This window comes from Curcuma longa, chromosome 21 (assembly GCF_044706935.1).
Source record: "Curcuma longa cultivar G26 ecotype Majalengka, Jawa Barat chromosome 21, ITB_CL_G26_1.1, whole genome shotgun sequence".
Lineage (NCBI taxonomy): Eukaryota > Viridiplantae > Streptophyta > Magnoliopsida > Zingiberales > Zingiberaceae > Curcuma > Curcuma longa.
In genome coordinates this window covers 713,939-728,245 of record NC_133881.1, presented here as the reverse complement: position 1 = coordinate 728,245, position 14,307 = coordinate 713,939, and the positions used below count along the sequence as shown (strand labels likewise).

General features: G+C 35.9%; 1 protein-coding gene across 5 annotated transcripts; it reads left to right on the top strand.

Annotated features, from left to right (window-relative positions):
* The first annotated feature begins 764 nt into the window (after window positions 1-764).
* LOC141815277 (zinc finger CCCH domain-containing protein 55-like) lies at window positions 765-14,307 on the top strand. 5 transcript variants are annotated; one of them, XM_074703200.1, is made up of 6 exons: window positions 765-959; window positions 1,623-1,730; window positions 1,837-1,937; window positions 10,803-11,444; window positions 11,559-13,980; window positions 14,081-14,307. In XM_074703200.1, the coding sequence occupies exons 4-6, from the start codon at window positions 10,951-10,953 to the stop codon at window positions 14,108-14,110; spliced, it is 2,946 nt and encodes a 981-aa protein (XP_074559301.1). In that variant the 5' UTR covers window positions 765-959; window positions 1,623-1,730; window positions 1,837-1,937; window positions 10,803-10,950; the 3' UTR covers window positions 14,111-14,307. The 5 variants fall into 5 exon arrangements, with proteins under 5 accessions (XP_074559301.1, XP_074559300.1, XP_074559302.1 ...); XM_074703199.1 differs by having other exon boundaries at window positions 1,834-1,937; XM_074703201.1 differs by lacking the exon at window positions 1,623-1,730.

The following is a 14,307-nucleotide window of genomic DNA, read 5'->3' as shown; positions in this document are numbered from 1 at the left end:
GAGTGATTTCTCTCCTGACTTGGCATGCAACTTCTTTCCCGACTTAGTAGCTCAACACTCGAGTGACTCAACAGCTCGGATGATTCGACACTCGACCGACTTGACAACTTAGCACTCACCCTCACTAGTTGACTAATTTCGCTCCCACTCAAACTCAGAGAGCATTAGGTTGCAAACCTTACGGAGTTGCTATACTTAGAGAGCGATAATTCACTCATACTCGGACCTCACTTGAATAATCAAGTAGTACAGAGTTTGACAACCCAATATTATTATCTCAGGTCATCTTAACCTATAAAGTTGAATTCTGATTTATAATTTCAAATTTAATAACTACGAAAATTGTCCAACACTTTTAACTGATAAAGAATTTTTATATAAAATCACTCCATATATAACACTCTTACACTGTACATATTTTTATCCAAATCTTATGAACATAAAAAAAATATTTTTATTTATTTATGCACTAAAATTTAGATCACGATGGAGAGTCAAGTTAGTTTAGAATTAAAGTTGAGGTAATTTATGGAAAATATATATTTATAAAAATAAAAAATAGGAATTTTTATGACAATTCCCTTTATTATTTAGAAGTAGTATTAACATATCGTGATAGGGATTAGTAAAGGCAAAGATTGATTGGATCATAATAACGATTAAGGTGGACTCAAGTCAACCCACCTCCGCAATAGAATTAGATTCGAGCCACGGTCTATAAATAGGCCTAAGTCATCATCCATCGACCTCTCGCCCGCCACGTCCACTTTCCCAATTCCCTACCGCACTCGAAACCCTAGTTTTCTCGCACGAGGCCTGCTGGGCTCGCTCCCGTTCCGCCGCTCTCTCTCGCCTTCACCCTGCAATAGATCGAGAAGAGGAGGTCGACTTCTCTGCTAGATCGACAACGGATCAGCATGCTAATATCGCCCAAGTTTCGAAGGCCGCGAAGATAGCAGGTGCGACTCGTTCTCTTCTCCTTCCCTTGCTCTATCAGCACTGCTAGCTTTCTTATTCTTTTTTGTATTTTTCAACGTTTGATTTGCCCTTCTTTTTGTTCTCGTTGAAGTGAGGTTTAACTGCGTATTTTTGTCCTGCTTCCTGTTTTTTTTTATCGACCTTATTATTATTTGGTACTTGTATATGGTCAATGCTGTAATTCGCAGATGCTTTGTCGTTCTTCTCTCTTTTTTTTATTTATAAAACCACTCATGCTGTTTTTTTTTTATTTCTCTCGTCTGTCTGGAAGAAGAATCTACTGTTTTTCAACTTAAGCAGGCTAAAAGCCTATGATAACGCCAGCAATTACTTCATAGGTGACTTTTGTTTTCTCTGCTGGCTGAACGATGGAGATCAAATGTTGTTATTTTTAGGATATGGAATATATTTTAGCAGGCTCTGCGTCTTATGGTCATAAATATACTTGTCATGTTTCTTTGCTGTTCTTGTTTATACTCTCGCCACTGCTGGCCAATTAGGAAGCCTACCTGCTTTAGGTTTGGTTGGCAATTGAGGCACTTTGATTGATTGTTGAAGATTTGTATGCAAATCAACGAATAGCATTTCCTTGTTACTTCTCTCATGGTGATTCCAATGTCCTAATTTGATATATGATTAATCAGGTTTCAACATACCATCCCTAGCAACAATTTACAGGAAGTGCTGGTTTTATTGCACATGATAGTTGGACTTTTTCTTTGATGATACTTTTGCTTTGATTGAAAAAAGAAGTATGTCAGTTTGTTTTATAGATTTTCTTTATTTCTTTTGGAACTCCTAAATCCAAGTGCCTCTCATTTTTATCCTCATCAACATGTCTTTTTACCTGGTCAGAAGGATGATTAATCAACTGAAAGAGTTTCTTAGAGTTGATGGTTCTTGATTTGCTGAAGTTGCTGGGATAATCACATTTTGCAATTTTCTCTGCATCAAATAAGGTATGCTGTCGTATTCTTTGTTCCCATTTTTCTTTTATAAGTCAGACTCCTTTTGCTTGTTACAAGTATTCTTCCAGCTATAAGCTGCCTATGACACAGTTCTCTTGTGAATTTCCTTTTAGTTGCGTTATAATGATGTCCAGATTATCCTGTGACAGTACAATTCATCTAATGTATAGTCTTTGTTTCTAACATTATTACATTCTTGTTGGAAGCCAATTGTTGCTGAGGACACTATAAAACCGCTGTCTATTTATGAATTATCATAAATTCTTATCTATTATTTTAATTTTTTTAATAAAAATCTAAATCATTATTTTAGGCTGCTAATTCATATACTGCTTGACCTTCTGAGTGGGTTATATAAATTCATGGAGGCAATCCCAAATTTTAGGTTCTGCAAATTGCTAATTAACTAAGCCAATAAAAATGGGTACATATTAATTTAGTATGAGGAAGCTTGTTAATGTTGGAGCTCATAAACTTGCTAGAAAAGGTTGTAGCATGACTTGTTAGATATGGAATTTTCAAAACCAAACATTTGGAGTAAAAAGGGATTGGTTGATCGCCATGTAGATTTAATATATAATGCATATCCTCGTCTCACCCCTTGGGTGCTTGGATAAGCATGTCTTTATTATCACTTTGGTCAAAGGGTCTTTAAGATTTAATCTTACAAGTGTATTGCCCAACTCCTAATAATCTTTGCTCTTCAATGAATGTGTCATAAAAAAATATGTTGTTAAAGCCATAGCTCAGGATGTATACACTTCTATGATACTCTAATGCTAAAGATTTTACTTTTTTACTAGGTTGGTATGAACGAGAACTAAAGAATGGGTCAAATGATCACCCAGAACTAAAGAAAATATGTTAAGAATGAAGTGGAACATTTACATTTTAAAATAAATATTAATTTTCATTGTTATTTTTTAGATTATTAAGTTTTAAAAATTCCAAAAATTTCCTTAGCAATTTATCATGAAGCATAAAAAGAAAAGAATAACCATTTAAATACACAATTCATATACCAAGCAATATAAAAAAATTAGATAACAAATATGATGAATTGTGCTTAGCACCCTCAAAAACTTTTGATACTATGCTAGATACCTCGTGGTTTTAAAATTGCATTAACAGCCTTGTGCTGTTCAGTCAACCAAAGGCTTATAAACATGACATTATCTTATAATTAAAATTAATAATGTCACTATGATGCGATTGAGTTTATTTGGTACACTTGATAAGTCATCAATCATATTTTCTACTGTAATTTTCCATTTACCGTATAACCCATGATCCATCTCACCTTCCCCAATTCTATGGTTCTACCTGTGCCTTCTATTGATGTCTTGTTGCTGATGTTGTTCACAATTATAACAAATGTCTCCATTCTTAATTTGGTTGGGTGTGGATTAAGTTACAAAGGCAAGCATCATGAATAGGGAGTTCTTAGAAAAAGAGATCAAGGAAAAGGGATGAACAACTCAATGACGAAATTCTTCTGCAACTGCATTTGTGGTTGTTAAATTAGCTAGCAGTATCAGAATTGAATGGTCAGGAAGTCATGTATTAGTTGTGTTAGATTGTCAGAATCATCAAAATTTAAATAATTAATAAAATGAAAAGAGAAATAAAATAATTTCATATAACAAATGATGTTCAATCATGATAAGAATATATATATTTTTCATTAAATATCAAATTATTAATAGCTTATTACAATAATAAACAATAAAATTAATTAGATTAAATCATGTTATCGTGATATCGCTATATCAATCATTATTGTCATCTACTCGTCATCATGATTATTATGTTAATAAATATGAAACTATAAAGTAATATTGCATTGTTGATATGTACAAAGGGGTTTTTGAGGCGATTGCCATTCAAAAAAGGTATTAAATTCTCTCTCAACAGACATAACCTCTCTCAATTGATATTGAGTGATAGGAATGGATGAGATGCTTGGTTTAGCCAGTGACACGACAATAAGGCTAAGTGGTTACTTAATTTCATGAAAAGTCTTGAGTGGTGATAAGGCAATAAGGCTAAACTATTTAAGCTGGGATTCAAGTCAGTTGCAAATACTATCTCCTTCCTGTATTTTTTCACTTGAGCTCAAGTAGTGATCAATGAAAAAGCCGGCTAGATTAGCCAGTGGTACTAAATTAACCTTATTTGACCAAATTTCAATCGATCCCATTTTTAACTCAACTTTACTCAATTTCAATTGATTCCTTTTATTTTCTAGTGTAGCCTAACTTATTTCTTGGTATTTTTTGAATCTCTAGTTCTTAAACTTCTTCGTCAATCTTTTTGAGATGATCAATTTCTTAGGAAAGATCTACCTTTATTACAATTATCCAATTCGGCAAACTCGTTTGTATAGATTGATTTTGACAACCATGATCTTGATTAGTAGGTTCTTTTGTATCTTGCTTGCAAACATAGCAGCTAATAGGCTAACTAGCTCCTTTGCATTTTGAGGAAGCAGGGGTCGTGAAGGAGGCGATATCGTCCTCCCATGCTCTCTTCGCTTTCATCTAAATCATTGATGCGTTGACTTAGTCCATCTACATGCACATGTAGGATGCCCTCCATGATCTTCTCAACTAAACATCACCAACATTTATAGTTGATCAAGATGACCTGCGTTAATCTAGATGACCTGCCATATTGAGTATCTTCTCGAGGTTATAAACCTCGTTGTCATAAAGCTATTGGCTTGGCTACTGAAAATGCATATCAGTTGATCCAACATTGCACCATTGTCTCAAATGGGTTGTTTAAGTAGCTTAAGCAGATGATGTAGTTCTAGGTGGTGTTGCAGAGGATGATGAATTTCCAAGCTTGAGTGACTTGTGCCTTAGATTGGAATAAATAGAAAAGTAATCCAATTGTAGTTGCTCTGCTTGGTTCTTTTCATATGCTCAATCAATCTCCATATGCTTCATCCTGCTATTGTAGTTGCCCTGCTTGGTTCTTTTCATATATATTGTGTTATCCTACAGTGGATAATACTTCTAACCCTGGTTATATAAACCTCTGCAAAAATGTGGAAGGAAAGAACAAAAGGAAGGGTGATATTTTTTTGCCCTTATGCTTGTTATCTTTGCTTATTTGATGATTTCCAATTGGTTTATTTTGCCTTTTCCAAACTGACAATGGAGAAGCATAGATCTGACCAAAAAAGAGTATTGTTCAATTGGAAATGTCCTGGTTTAGTACCACTCTACCATAGTCAGCAAACATCTCTGTCACCTTCTCATTAATTCTTTATTATGGATTATTCTAGGTTCCCTGATCTTGTTTTTCAAGAAATGGGAAGATTTATTTTGCTTTGATTCTCATGTTGACCATGACCCCTCTTGAATTTACTAACATGATGAAATTCACTTAATTTTTTCCATTTCAACCCTTTCTTGAAAAACAAATTTTACTGTAGCTCTTTCATTGAGTTGCATTTCTGGCTAACCAATAGTCACAGAAGTAGATGTAGATACATTGCTTATAAAATTGGCTTCTTTCTAACACATTTCCTAGTATACCTTCTCAACTGGAATTGTTTGACCCATTGACTGACTAAAATGAGAGCCTAAGCCAGTTTGTCCCCCCATTTTAGCCTGGAAGCCAAAAAGAAAACTAGCAAAGCAGATAGATGTTCCATGAGTAAATGATCAATTTACTTTTTGATTCATAATGTACCACTACGCACTTCCATTATTGTGCCCATCCAGTTCCATTGTTTCATAATCTGACATAAATAGTTAAGAGCATGCTACCTCAAATCCCTCTGATAAACACTTCCTTTGTTTTCATCAATATGACAACTTTTTATACTTCACATCCATCTTGGATGAAATGAAAGATACTGTCAATTTAACTATTTTTAGATTCTGTTTTTATGTTTATATATGGAACCGCAAGAGAACTCTAGGTTTAACCATATTAAAATCACTCAATTTTCCAATGATTTTCTTTTGCCTAATTTAAACGCTCATTCTTTAGCACTTCGTGTAAATTATCCTTTTGCCTTTTTCCCTTTGTATCTGAGTAATTAGCAACTGACATAGTATTATTGTTATTTTGCTGAGAAGAATCAACTTTTAAAACTGATTTTCTAATTTCATTTTTGCCATGATTGGTTAGGGATGGTGCCCTTCTTTTGGGGAACCACTCTTTAGTTATGAAATATTACAGACAGATGCAAATCTGACAATTTTGTTTGAAACTAAATTGTTAGACTACTGTAACATTATATATCATCTAATTCCTGTACTAAGAATACATAATGAAGAAGTTAAAACATCACACTTTGGTAATATAAGATTGTAGTATCCGATATAATTGAGGAAATAAATAGTTGGTTTGATGCCTGCGAAGGAGGATAAAGTGATTTCATTTTACCAGAATGTCTCGAGGGCTGATGGAGCTGTCTTTTCTCCTTTGCAGGATTACTTAAGAGTGCAAAAAGCTATCCTTGCATTTTGGATTGTAGAGGATTTTCTAGCTAGCAAAGATCTAAAGAAAGTATTGCATAAACTCTTATGTTTACTGGCAAATTAAAGGAAGCTTGGAAGAGAAAAACCTATCCTCAACCTCATTTTTGTTGGTGTCCCAAAGATCGGAAAAGAATTTTCTGTAGCAGCAGGGAAGACTGCTAGAATACGAGTGATCAACTTGCATTCCTTACTCAGCATTCCTGACCCAAAGTTGTCTGTTTTTGGATCTTAATTTGGACCTCCTGTGGCTCTAGGATTGCTTTAAGGACAAATATTGCTGTAATTATGATTTACATTCGTGTTGATCAAACAGTTTACTGTAAATTGATCTGATGGGTAATATACAAATGTCGTGTGCTTAACAAAGTTAAAAGCGAATTCTTCTCTGTACCATTCAGTTTGGTAATAAAGTGGCAGACAAGTCCTGAAGCAATTATAAGGCACTTTTGAGGAATTTTAGGAATTCCTTTTGTTATTGGGATATTGGGATTTGCGTCCAAATAAATTGAGTTGCTTGCTAGAGCTTCAATTCTGTACGCTTGTGGTTATTCAGTTTGACCTGCGACTCCATTCTATTTTCTTTTGTACTTGCCACAGGCTGTCAAATTGATTCTCTCAACTTGATCCTAATATGGTGAATTTTTTGAAAAATATTGACTATATGGTTGTGGACCAAAAGCAAATACTGGTAATATCAGGGCTGTATATATAATAATTTTCTGTTGACTAACAACATATTTATGTATTAAGGACGCTGTAATTAATTGGATATTTCCCCTGATAATATGGTATTAAAGATAGGTTCTCTCTACCTTCTCTCTGTTCCGTGAATAACAGCATATTCTATTCCTCTTTTTGCCGAGCAATCACTGATGAATTTGCTAACGCACTTTTTTGTGGGACAATTTCTTGCACACATGTTTGATCACCTTTTGGTTCATTCTCATGTATGAGGTTCAACCTGTATCAGTTTTACTCTTGATAGAAAGTACGTTTGTAATGTTACCGACGACTATGTTGAATGACATGATGCCTCTTCATTGAAAGAGAATTTTGAATTTTTCTCTATATTTTATCCTTTATATATTGAGTTTAGAAATTAGAACCTAAATTAGTGAATGATCTAGTGCAAAAGAAGGATCAATACTAAGTCCATTTTGTAGTATATTAACCTTCCACCTAGGCATCATTAGGGTTGTAAACGAGCCAAGTTTTGTGGTGTTCAAATTTATTTGATAAAGTAATCGAGACAAGCCGAGTCAAGTCTAAAATGAACCAAGCCATTGAAATGATTGTGCAAGCTTGGTTTGATTTTTTTTATGAGCTTGAACTTGGTTCGTTTAAATATTATCGAGCTTTCAATTCAAGCTTGTTTGAAACTTTTATATTTTAAGCTTGTTTGATTAGTTATTGAGTTTGCTAATATAAATTTGTTTATTCATTTTAAGAGTTGTAGAGATGAGGATGTTAAGATGGATGTGTGGACATGCGAGAATTGACAGAATAAGAAATGAGAGCATTACAGAGAAAGTCAGAGTTGCATCTATTGAGAGAAAATTCCAAAAGACACGTTTAAGATGGTACAAACATGTACTTAGACAATTAATAAATATTCTAGTTAAACGATGTGAAACTATGACAAATACACACATTAAACGAGGAAGAGGAAGATTAAAAAAGACTTAATTAGCAGTAATAAAACAAGATAAAATTTATTTAAGTATAGATGATATAGTAGGAGATAGAGTCCAATGATGTAGAAAGAACCATATAGCCGATCCCATCTAATGGGATAATGCCTGGTTGTTGCATTCATTTTGAAAGTTTCTTTATTTATTTACATGTTGATAAGAGTTTTATTGATGAATATTGTTCACGAACATTAACGAGTTGAACACATGTGTTTAAGTTTGTTTGTTTAGTTTAAGAAGTTGTTCAAGCTTATTCTTTTAATTCATATTGTGTGTATTAAACGAATATAAACAAACTTTTACCAAGTCGAACACCATGCTTTTTCACGAATGTTCGGTTAATTTACAACCCTAGGCATCATGAGCCACCTTTCATTGGCTAGTGTCCTTGCATTGTACAATCCGACGGTTCGTGTAGGTGCTCTTAAACACTGACACATGGCAAAAATTTAGAGGAACTGCACTGAAAAGAGAACAATTTCGGATATAAAATGACTGAAACTGGGGAAAATCAATTGCCCTATGAAACTAAATCTCATTTTCTTCTTTTTTATTTTATCAGTAACTTAGGCATTGTTCCACCAGACATTTGCTTATCTAGGTGACCAGATGAGAAATGGGAATTCTGATACTCCATATCTTACCAGGAAAAGAGCTAATACCACTCAATATGACACTCTGAGCGAAAACACCTTAATTAGTGTTTGTTTAAGAGTGCAGATCCTTTCTGAAGCTTTCTAATGATTATCTGTTGCTATAAGAGTGTCGTGGTAAATCAAAAAACAAATTTCCCAGATTGGTATTTAACTCGTACAAGATGCATGCGTTTGATACATGAATGTCTTTGACTTCTTTTTTTTTGCACTTGCTATTGATTGAGAAATAATATAATATCCACTGTTGCCATGATTTCACAGTTATTTGCTGATAATCCTAAGTGCCTTTTAGTAGTTATTTAGATGAAAATTCTGGAAAAGATTGAAGCTCTATAGTAGTGGATTGTAAATCTTTTTGATGAAGTTTGTTAGCATGGCACTAGTTATGTTGGAGGATATTGCTGTGTAGATTATGGTCTATGTTTAAGGGTTTGCTATATCTTATTACATGGTGGATGTTATGATTGCTATGTTATAATGATTGCTAAATTTGTGTTTATCTTGACTATGAACTTAATATATCATTTTCATTTGTGCCACCTTGTTAACAATCAAAGTTTTTTAAAAATTTTATTTTTAGCTTCATTCCATTTATTTTTATTTAAACTTGAAAGGTTTTCAACCAAAGGGAAGAAAGAGTCAGTGAACAGTTTTGCTGAACAAATGTTCACGTCCCAAAAAAGTGCTAGTGACAAGTATGCTGCAAACAATTTCTGATCTATTTGTCCTTGATGGCTGGCTCCTAGATCCAGAATGATTATATCAATTTGGCCAACAATGATTGATCTGTACTCTGATAATACATTGTCATTTGCATAGATAATTTTCTCTACTCCATTGTCTGTTGGCAGTGTGATTCCCTGTTTTGTAGGTTTGGTGGATTGATGTCTATCAGTTGACATTAATCTGCAACAACCAGTTGTATTGCTAAGAGTCTTTTCAGCGGATTATGGAACTATTAATATTTAGAATTGTGATTTAATCGGACTTGTAAGTTTAATTTATGTGGATTGGTGCTTGTCAGTCGGCATAATATAGGTGCTGCATTAATCTGCAGAGAATAGTATCCCCAAGTGTGGCTTTAGCTTATTATGGAACTATAAATATGAGATTCTTAAGATGCTTATTGTGTTTGGTTGAGATAGCCTAGAAAATTAGGAATGAACATAATTTCTTCTTTGAACTAATAATCTTTGACAACAAATGAAATAACAAAACACATCACTTTTTGTGGCCTACTTTGTAATTTTATTATTTATAATTTTGATGCTACAATCTGTTGACTGGAAATTGATTTACCTTGGTACACAAAAACTTAATTCTTTCTTGCTAGATGTGTGAGGAAAAATTGAACAAGATTTTATTGTTAAACTTCCCAAATTTTGCTAGAACAATATGCAAATAACCGAATAGGTAAGTTGGCTTGTCAGAGCAGATCACTTTGGTTAGAAATGCCATCATGCTGTTGCACGATTTCACATTGGTGTGCACACACACTATTAGCCCATTACCTTTAGGCTTGTAGTTCTGAATGTGGGGAACAGAAAAAGAAGGGTTGTAAGTTTGTAAGGGTAAAACTTTCAGTAGGCAAATTCTGAAACCTGGAATCAATCACTTAAAAGCAAGCTAAGTTTCTAACTATTATAAATGCCTTAAAATGTAGTCAATGGATGCTAATCCAAATAACAAAAATCAAATTCCTGCCAAGGTGTTGGGTATTTTTTTTAATAAGTGTAGAATTTTCAGTTCATTTGGCATAGTCTTGCCACTCATTTTAGTATAAATGTTTTTTTTACTGTGGCTCCTTTGGTAGCCTTGAGCAGGATGAATTGTTGCATTTTTGTTGGCCTTCTAAATAAGTCAATAATTGCTTCCATGGCTCCAACCTAATTTAAGGAGATTTGATCACCATTTACATCTCATTAATTTGACTAGAGAACTATTTTATTGATTGCTTTGAATCCTTAAGTTACTCTAGGTTGATCTGATGGATTTTTGTTGCTTTTGCAGAACTATCCTAGCACTTGAGCCATGACTAATACATTTTGATTGAAAACTCTGAACTATCCCAACACTTGACCGTGGCTAGTACATTTTGACTGCAAAATCAGTGTACCACTCAGAAGCATAAGAGTCGGGTTTCTTCTATGTTTGTAAAATGACTGAGAATGGAAGACGACGGATTTCCAAATGGGATGTGATAACTGAACCTAACTCTCCAGGTGAAATTGCACAAAATAGTGAGTTTTTAAAAACAGAAGATATTTCTAAGAAATCGGAACCACAAACGGGTTTCAGATCTACAAATCATGATGGCAAACAATTTCCTACACGACCTAATATGAAAAGCGATGATACTTTTAGAAGAGATATTTCCCAGGAAGATGAGAACAAGAGACCATCTGAAGGTTTTTCTCAGAAGAATGAACCTCTGAATTGGGTTGACATGGAACAAGATGAAGCAAAATACCCATTTAATAAACTAGATTATGAAAGCCGAACAGTAAAAGAAATGGAAGTCGGTAGAGTGATGGGCGACCAGGATTTAACTTCCAATCAGAAACATAGTTCAGTCATGCCTGCTGGTTTCACTGAATGGAAACGTCATAGTCGTAATATCTCTCCTAAGGGTGGGAGGACTAAGTCAGGCAGGTACATACTGTTGGCATCTTAAACCTTTCTATTTTTGTATGCAAATTATTTTGTTCTAAAATACCTTGCTGATCTGGTTAAAATGCCATTTATGGCATATAACTTGTATTGCAGGAGCAGGAGCAGGAGTAGGAGCAGGAGCAGGAGTAGGAGTTGGAGCAGGGGCAGAAGCCGTAGCAGGAGTCGAAGTAACAGTCGCAACCGCAGTCGTAGCCCTTTTTACCGTAGGGGTGGGTCCGAAAGATCATCTGGTAGAGAAATTAGACTGGGAGGGCAGGCTCCAATTTGTAGAGATTTTGCAGTTGGTCATTGTAGGAGAGGCAGCCAATGCAGGTTCCTTCATGATAATGGTGGTCGTGGGGAGTTTGAGAGGTATAAAACACATTCAAGAGAAATTAATCTTGAAAGGGGAAGTTATCCTGGGGAGAGGGACGAAATTGATTACTCACGAAATAAACCGTTACATAGGCAAAGGAGTCACTATGACGGAGAGAGGGAGAGACCTGAGTTACATGGAGATAACAGGTCCACCGAGCTTTGTTTTGATTTTACTAGAGGCAGATGCCACAGAGGTTCATCATGCCGTTATCTTCATCATGAGGCTTCTTCTCATGGTGGATGGAGCATGAAGGATGAAACCAGGGATGATAACTATAATAGAAGGGGTACAGATGCATCTAGCGAGAGGACTGAACCTCGCAGGGTGAATGATGCGCCATGCAAGTTTTTTGCTGAAGGACGTTGTCGCCGTGGCCACACATGCAAGTTTTCACATCAGGCTGATATTGTAGAAGCCAAGCCGCATGCTAGAAGATGGGATTATGACCAAGATATGGGTGATAGTTTATCAAAAGCTGCGTCAAACTTTGGCAATCCAAAAATTGACATGGATACAGGAACATCCTCTCACTGGGATCATGGTAATGGTGGTGGTGGTTCTGTTTCCTGTCAATCTATGGAGGGGGAAAATTCTAAACAAAAGCATCAGCATGAGCAACCACACAAAACTAAAGATGGCGGCTCTCCAACCTTATGTCAGGAAGTTGATCTAAAACCTGATTCTCAAATACTGGTTCACGGAGTCTCTGGGAAGCATGAGCAAGCCAAAAATATTGATATGAAACAGTATCCTGGCCGCAATGAGATGTTACCTAAGGAAGGTGGGAATATAATCTCTGACCACGGTGCAGGAAAAGCAGATATTAACTCTGTGACTTCAGTTATCGGACAGAGTTTTGTTCAGAGTGGACCAAGTAAATTCATAGTTCCTCAGCAATTGCATTCACAAACCTTTGCCCCTGGTACCCAGAATCCTAAGGTTGCTCCACTGTCCATGAATGAGCAAATACACCAAGTTTATCCAGTGCCCCTAGATGGGCAAAGTCAGTTTGTTGTTCCACTGACTCCTTCAGATGCACAACATTTAAATCTTACCATGCACCGTCAGTCTGGACTATCTCTGCCACATGCCGTAAAGAACCAGCATATTGCTCCTCATAACACACAAAGCCAACAAAACTTAAATCTCAACGCGCAAACTACTCAGTTCCTTCTATCGCCTATGATTGGGAAAAGCCCACACAATGCTCATATTCAGGCAAATAATTTGCCTCTTAATGGACTGAGCGCTGCCAACATTGGTTTTCCTAGCCAGAGTCTCCAGAATCCTGCTCTACCTCTGAATGTCCATACTAAAGAGAATCCCCACATGTTTGCTACTGCAAAGCAAAATCCTTCCATCGAGTCTCCATCAGGCAACATCTTTAATTCAGATAATGATCAGACAAGCTCACAAAAGATACCAGGGAAAGCAGGTGCATCGGAAATGGAACAATCTCCAATGAGTCCTGCTCAAGTCATCTCTAACAAAGTAGTAACTAGTGAGCAGGCAGCACGGATTACTGACCTTTCAGCATCTTTAGCACAGTTTTTTGGAAATGCCCCTCTAAATGTCAGTACCTTTGGAATGCCACTATCACAACATTCGAGCTCAAGTTCTGTTGTGCTCCCTGCAACAGCTGTAGTAGCACCACCTATTCAACCCAGACAAGATGGTCCAGTTTCTGGTAATTTAGTAGTACCTGTTAAGCCTGAGATCACTAACCTTGTTGATCCTAAAATGGAAAGCCATGTGTCTGATACAGACCATCTTGGTAAGAACAAAAACAATGATACCAAGCGGATTGAGCTGGGTGATCCTGCTAAAGGAAACGGAACAGGAATGAGAGAACAGGGGAAGAGCGAGGATAAAGCTCATTTGGAGGATGCAGATGCTGGTGGTGATGGAGATAACAGACAAAGCAAGGACGCAAAAGGAAATAAGATGTTTAAATTTGCTCTTGTGGAGTTTGTGAAGGATCTATTGAAGCCTGCATGGAAGGAAGGCCAATTGAACAGAGAAGCTCACAAGACAATAGTTAAGAAAGTAGTAGATAAAGTGACTGGTTCAGTACAAGGCCCTAATATACCTCAAACACAGGAGAAAATTGATATTTATTTGGCTCACTCAAAACCTAAACTCAGCAAACTGGTGCAGGTAACTTGCGCAGTTATACTCGTCATCAATTTCTCCCTTCTAAGATCTTAGTTAAATCGACACGAGATTAACCTTCTGTTGTTTTCTCAATGTTCTGCAGGCTTATGTAGAAAAGTATGTGAAAAACTAAGGATGGAGCCATACTATCTGTACTCCCAGGAGATCACATTAAGATCACACCTCTTCCAACTCTTCGATTCTTTCGTGTTTCCAAACTGTTTGGCTTTGTGGTGCAGTATGTTAGTCGTCAAATTGTATGCTATTATTCCGATGTGGTGTAGGCGTTTCGACATACAACGGGTGCCAATATTTATGCCTCTTTATTCA

Excerpts from the sequence above, each read along its gene's own strand:
- LOC141815277 (XM_074703201.1), top strand. The coding sequence starts at position 10,951 with ATGACTGAGAATGGAAGACGACGGATTTCCAAATGGGATGTGATAACT. Across the intron at positions 11,445-11,558 it reads GGGAGGACTAAGTCAGGCAG|GAGCAGGAGCAGGAGTAGGA; the intron begins GTACATACTGTT and ends CTTGTATTGCAG. Across the intron at positions 13,981-14,080 it reads AACTCAGCAAACTGGTGCAG|GCTTATGTAGAAAAGTATGT; the intron begins GTAACTTGCGCA and ends AATGTTCTGCAG.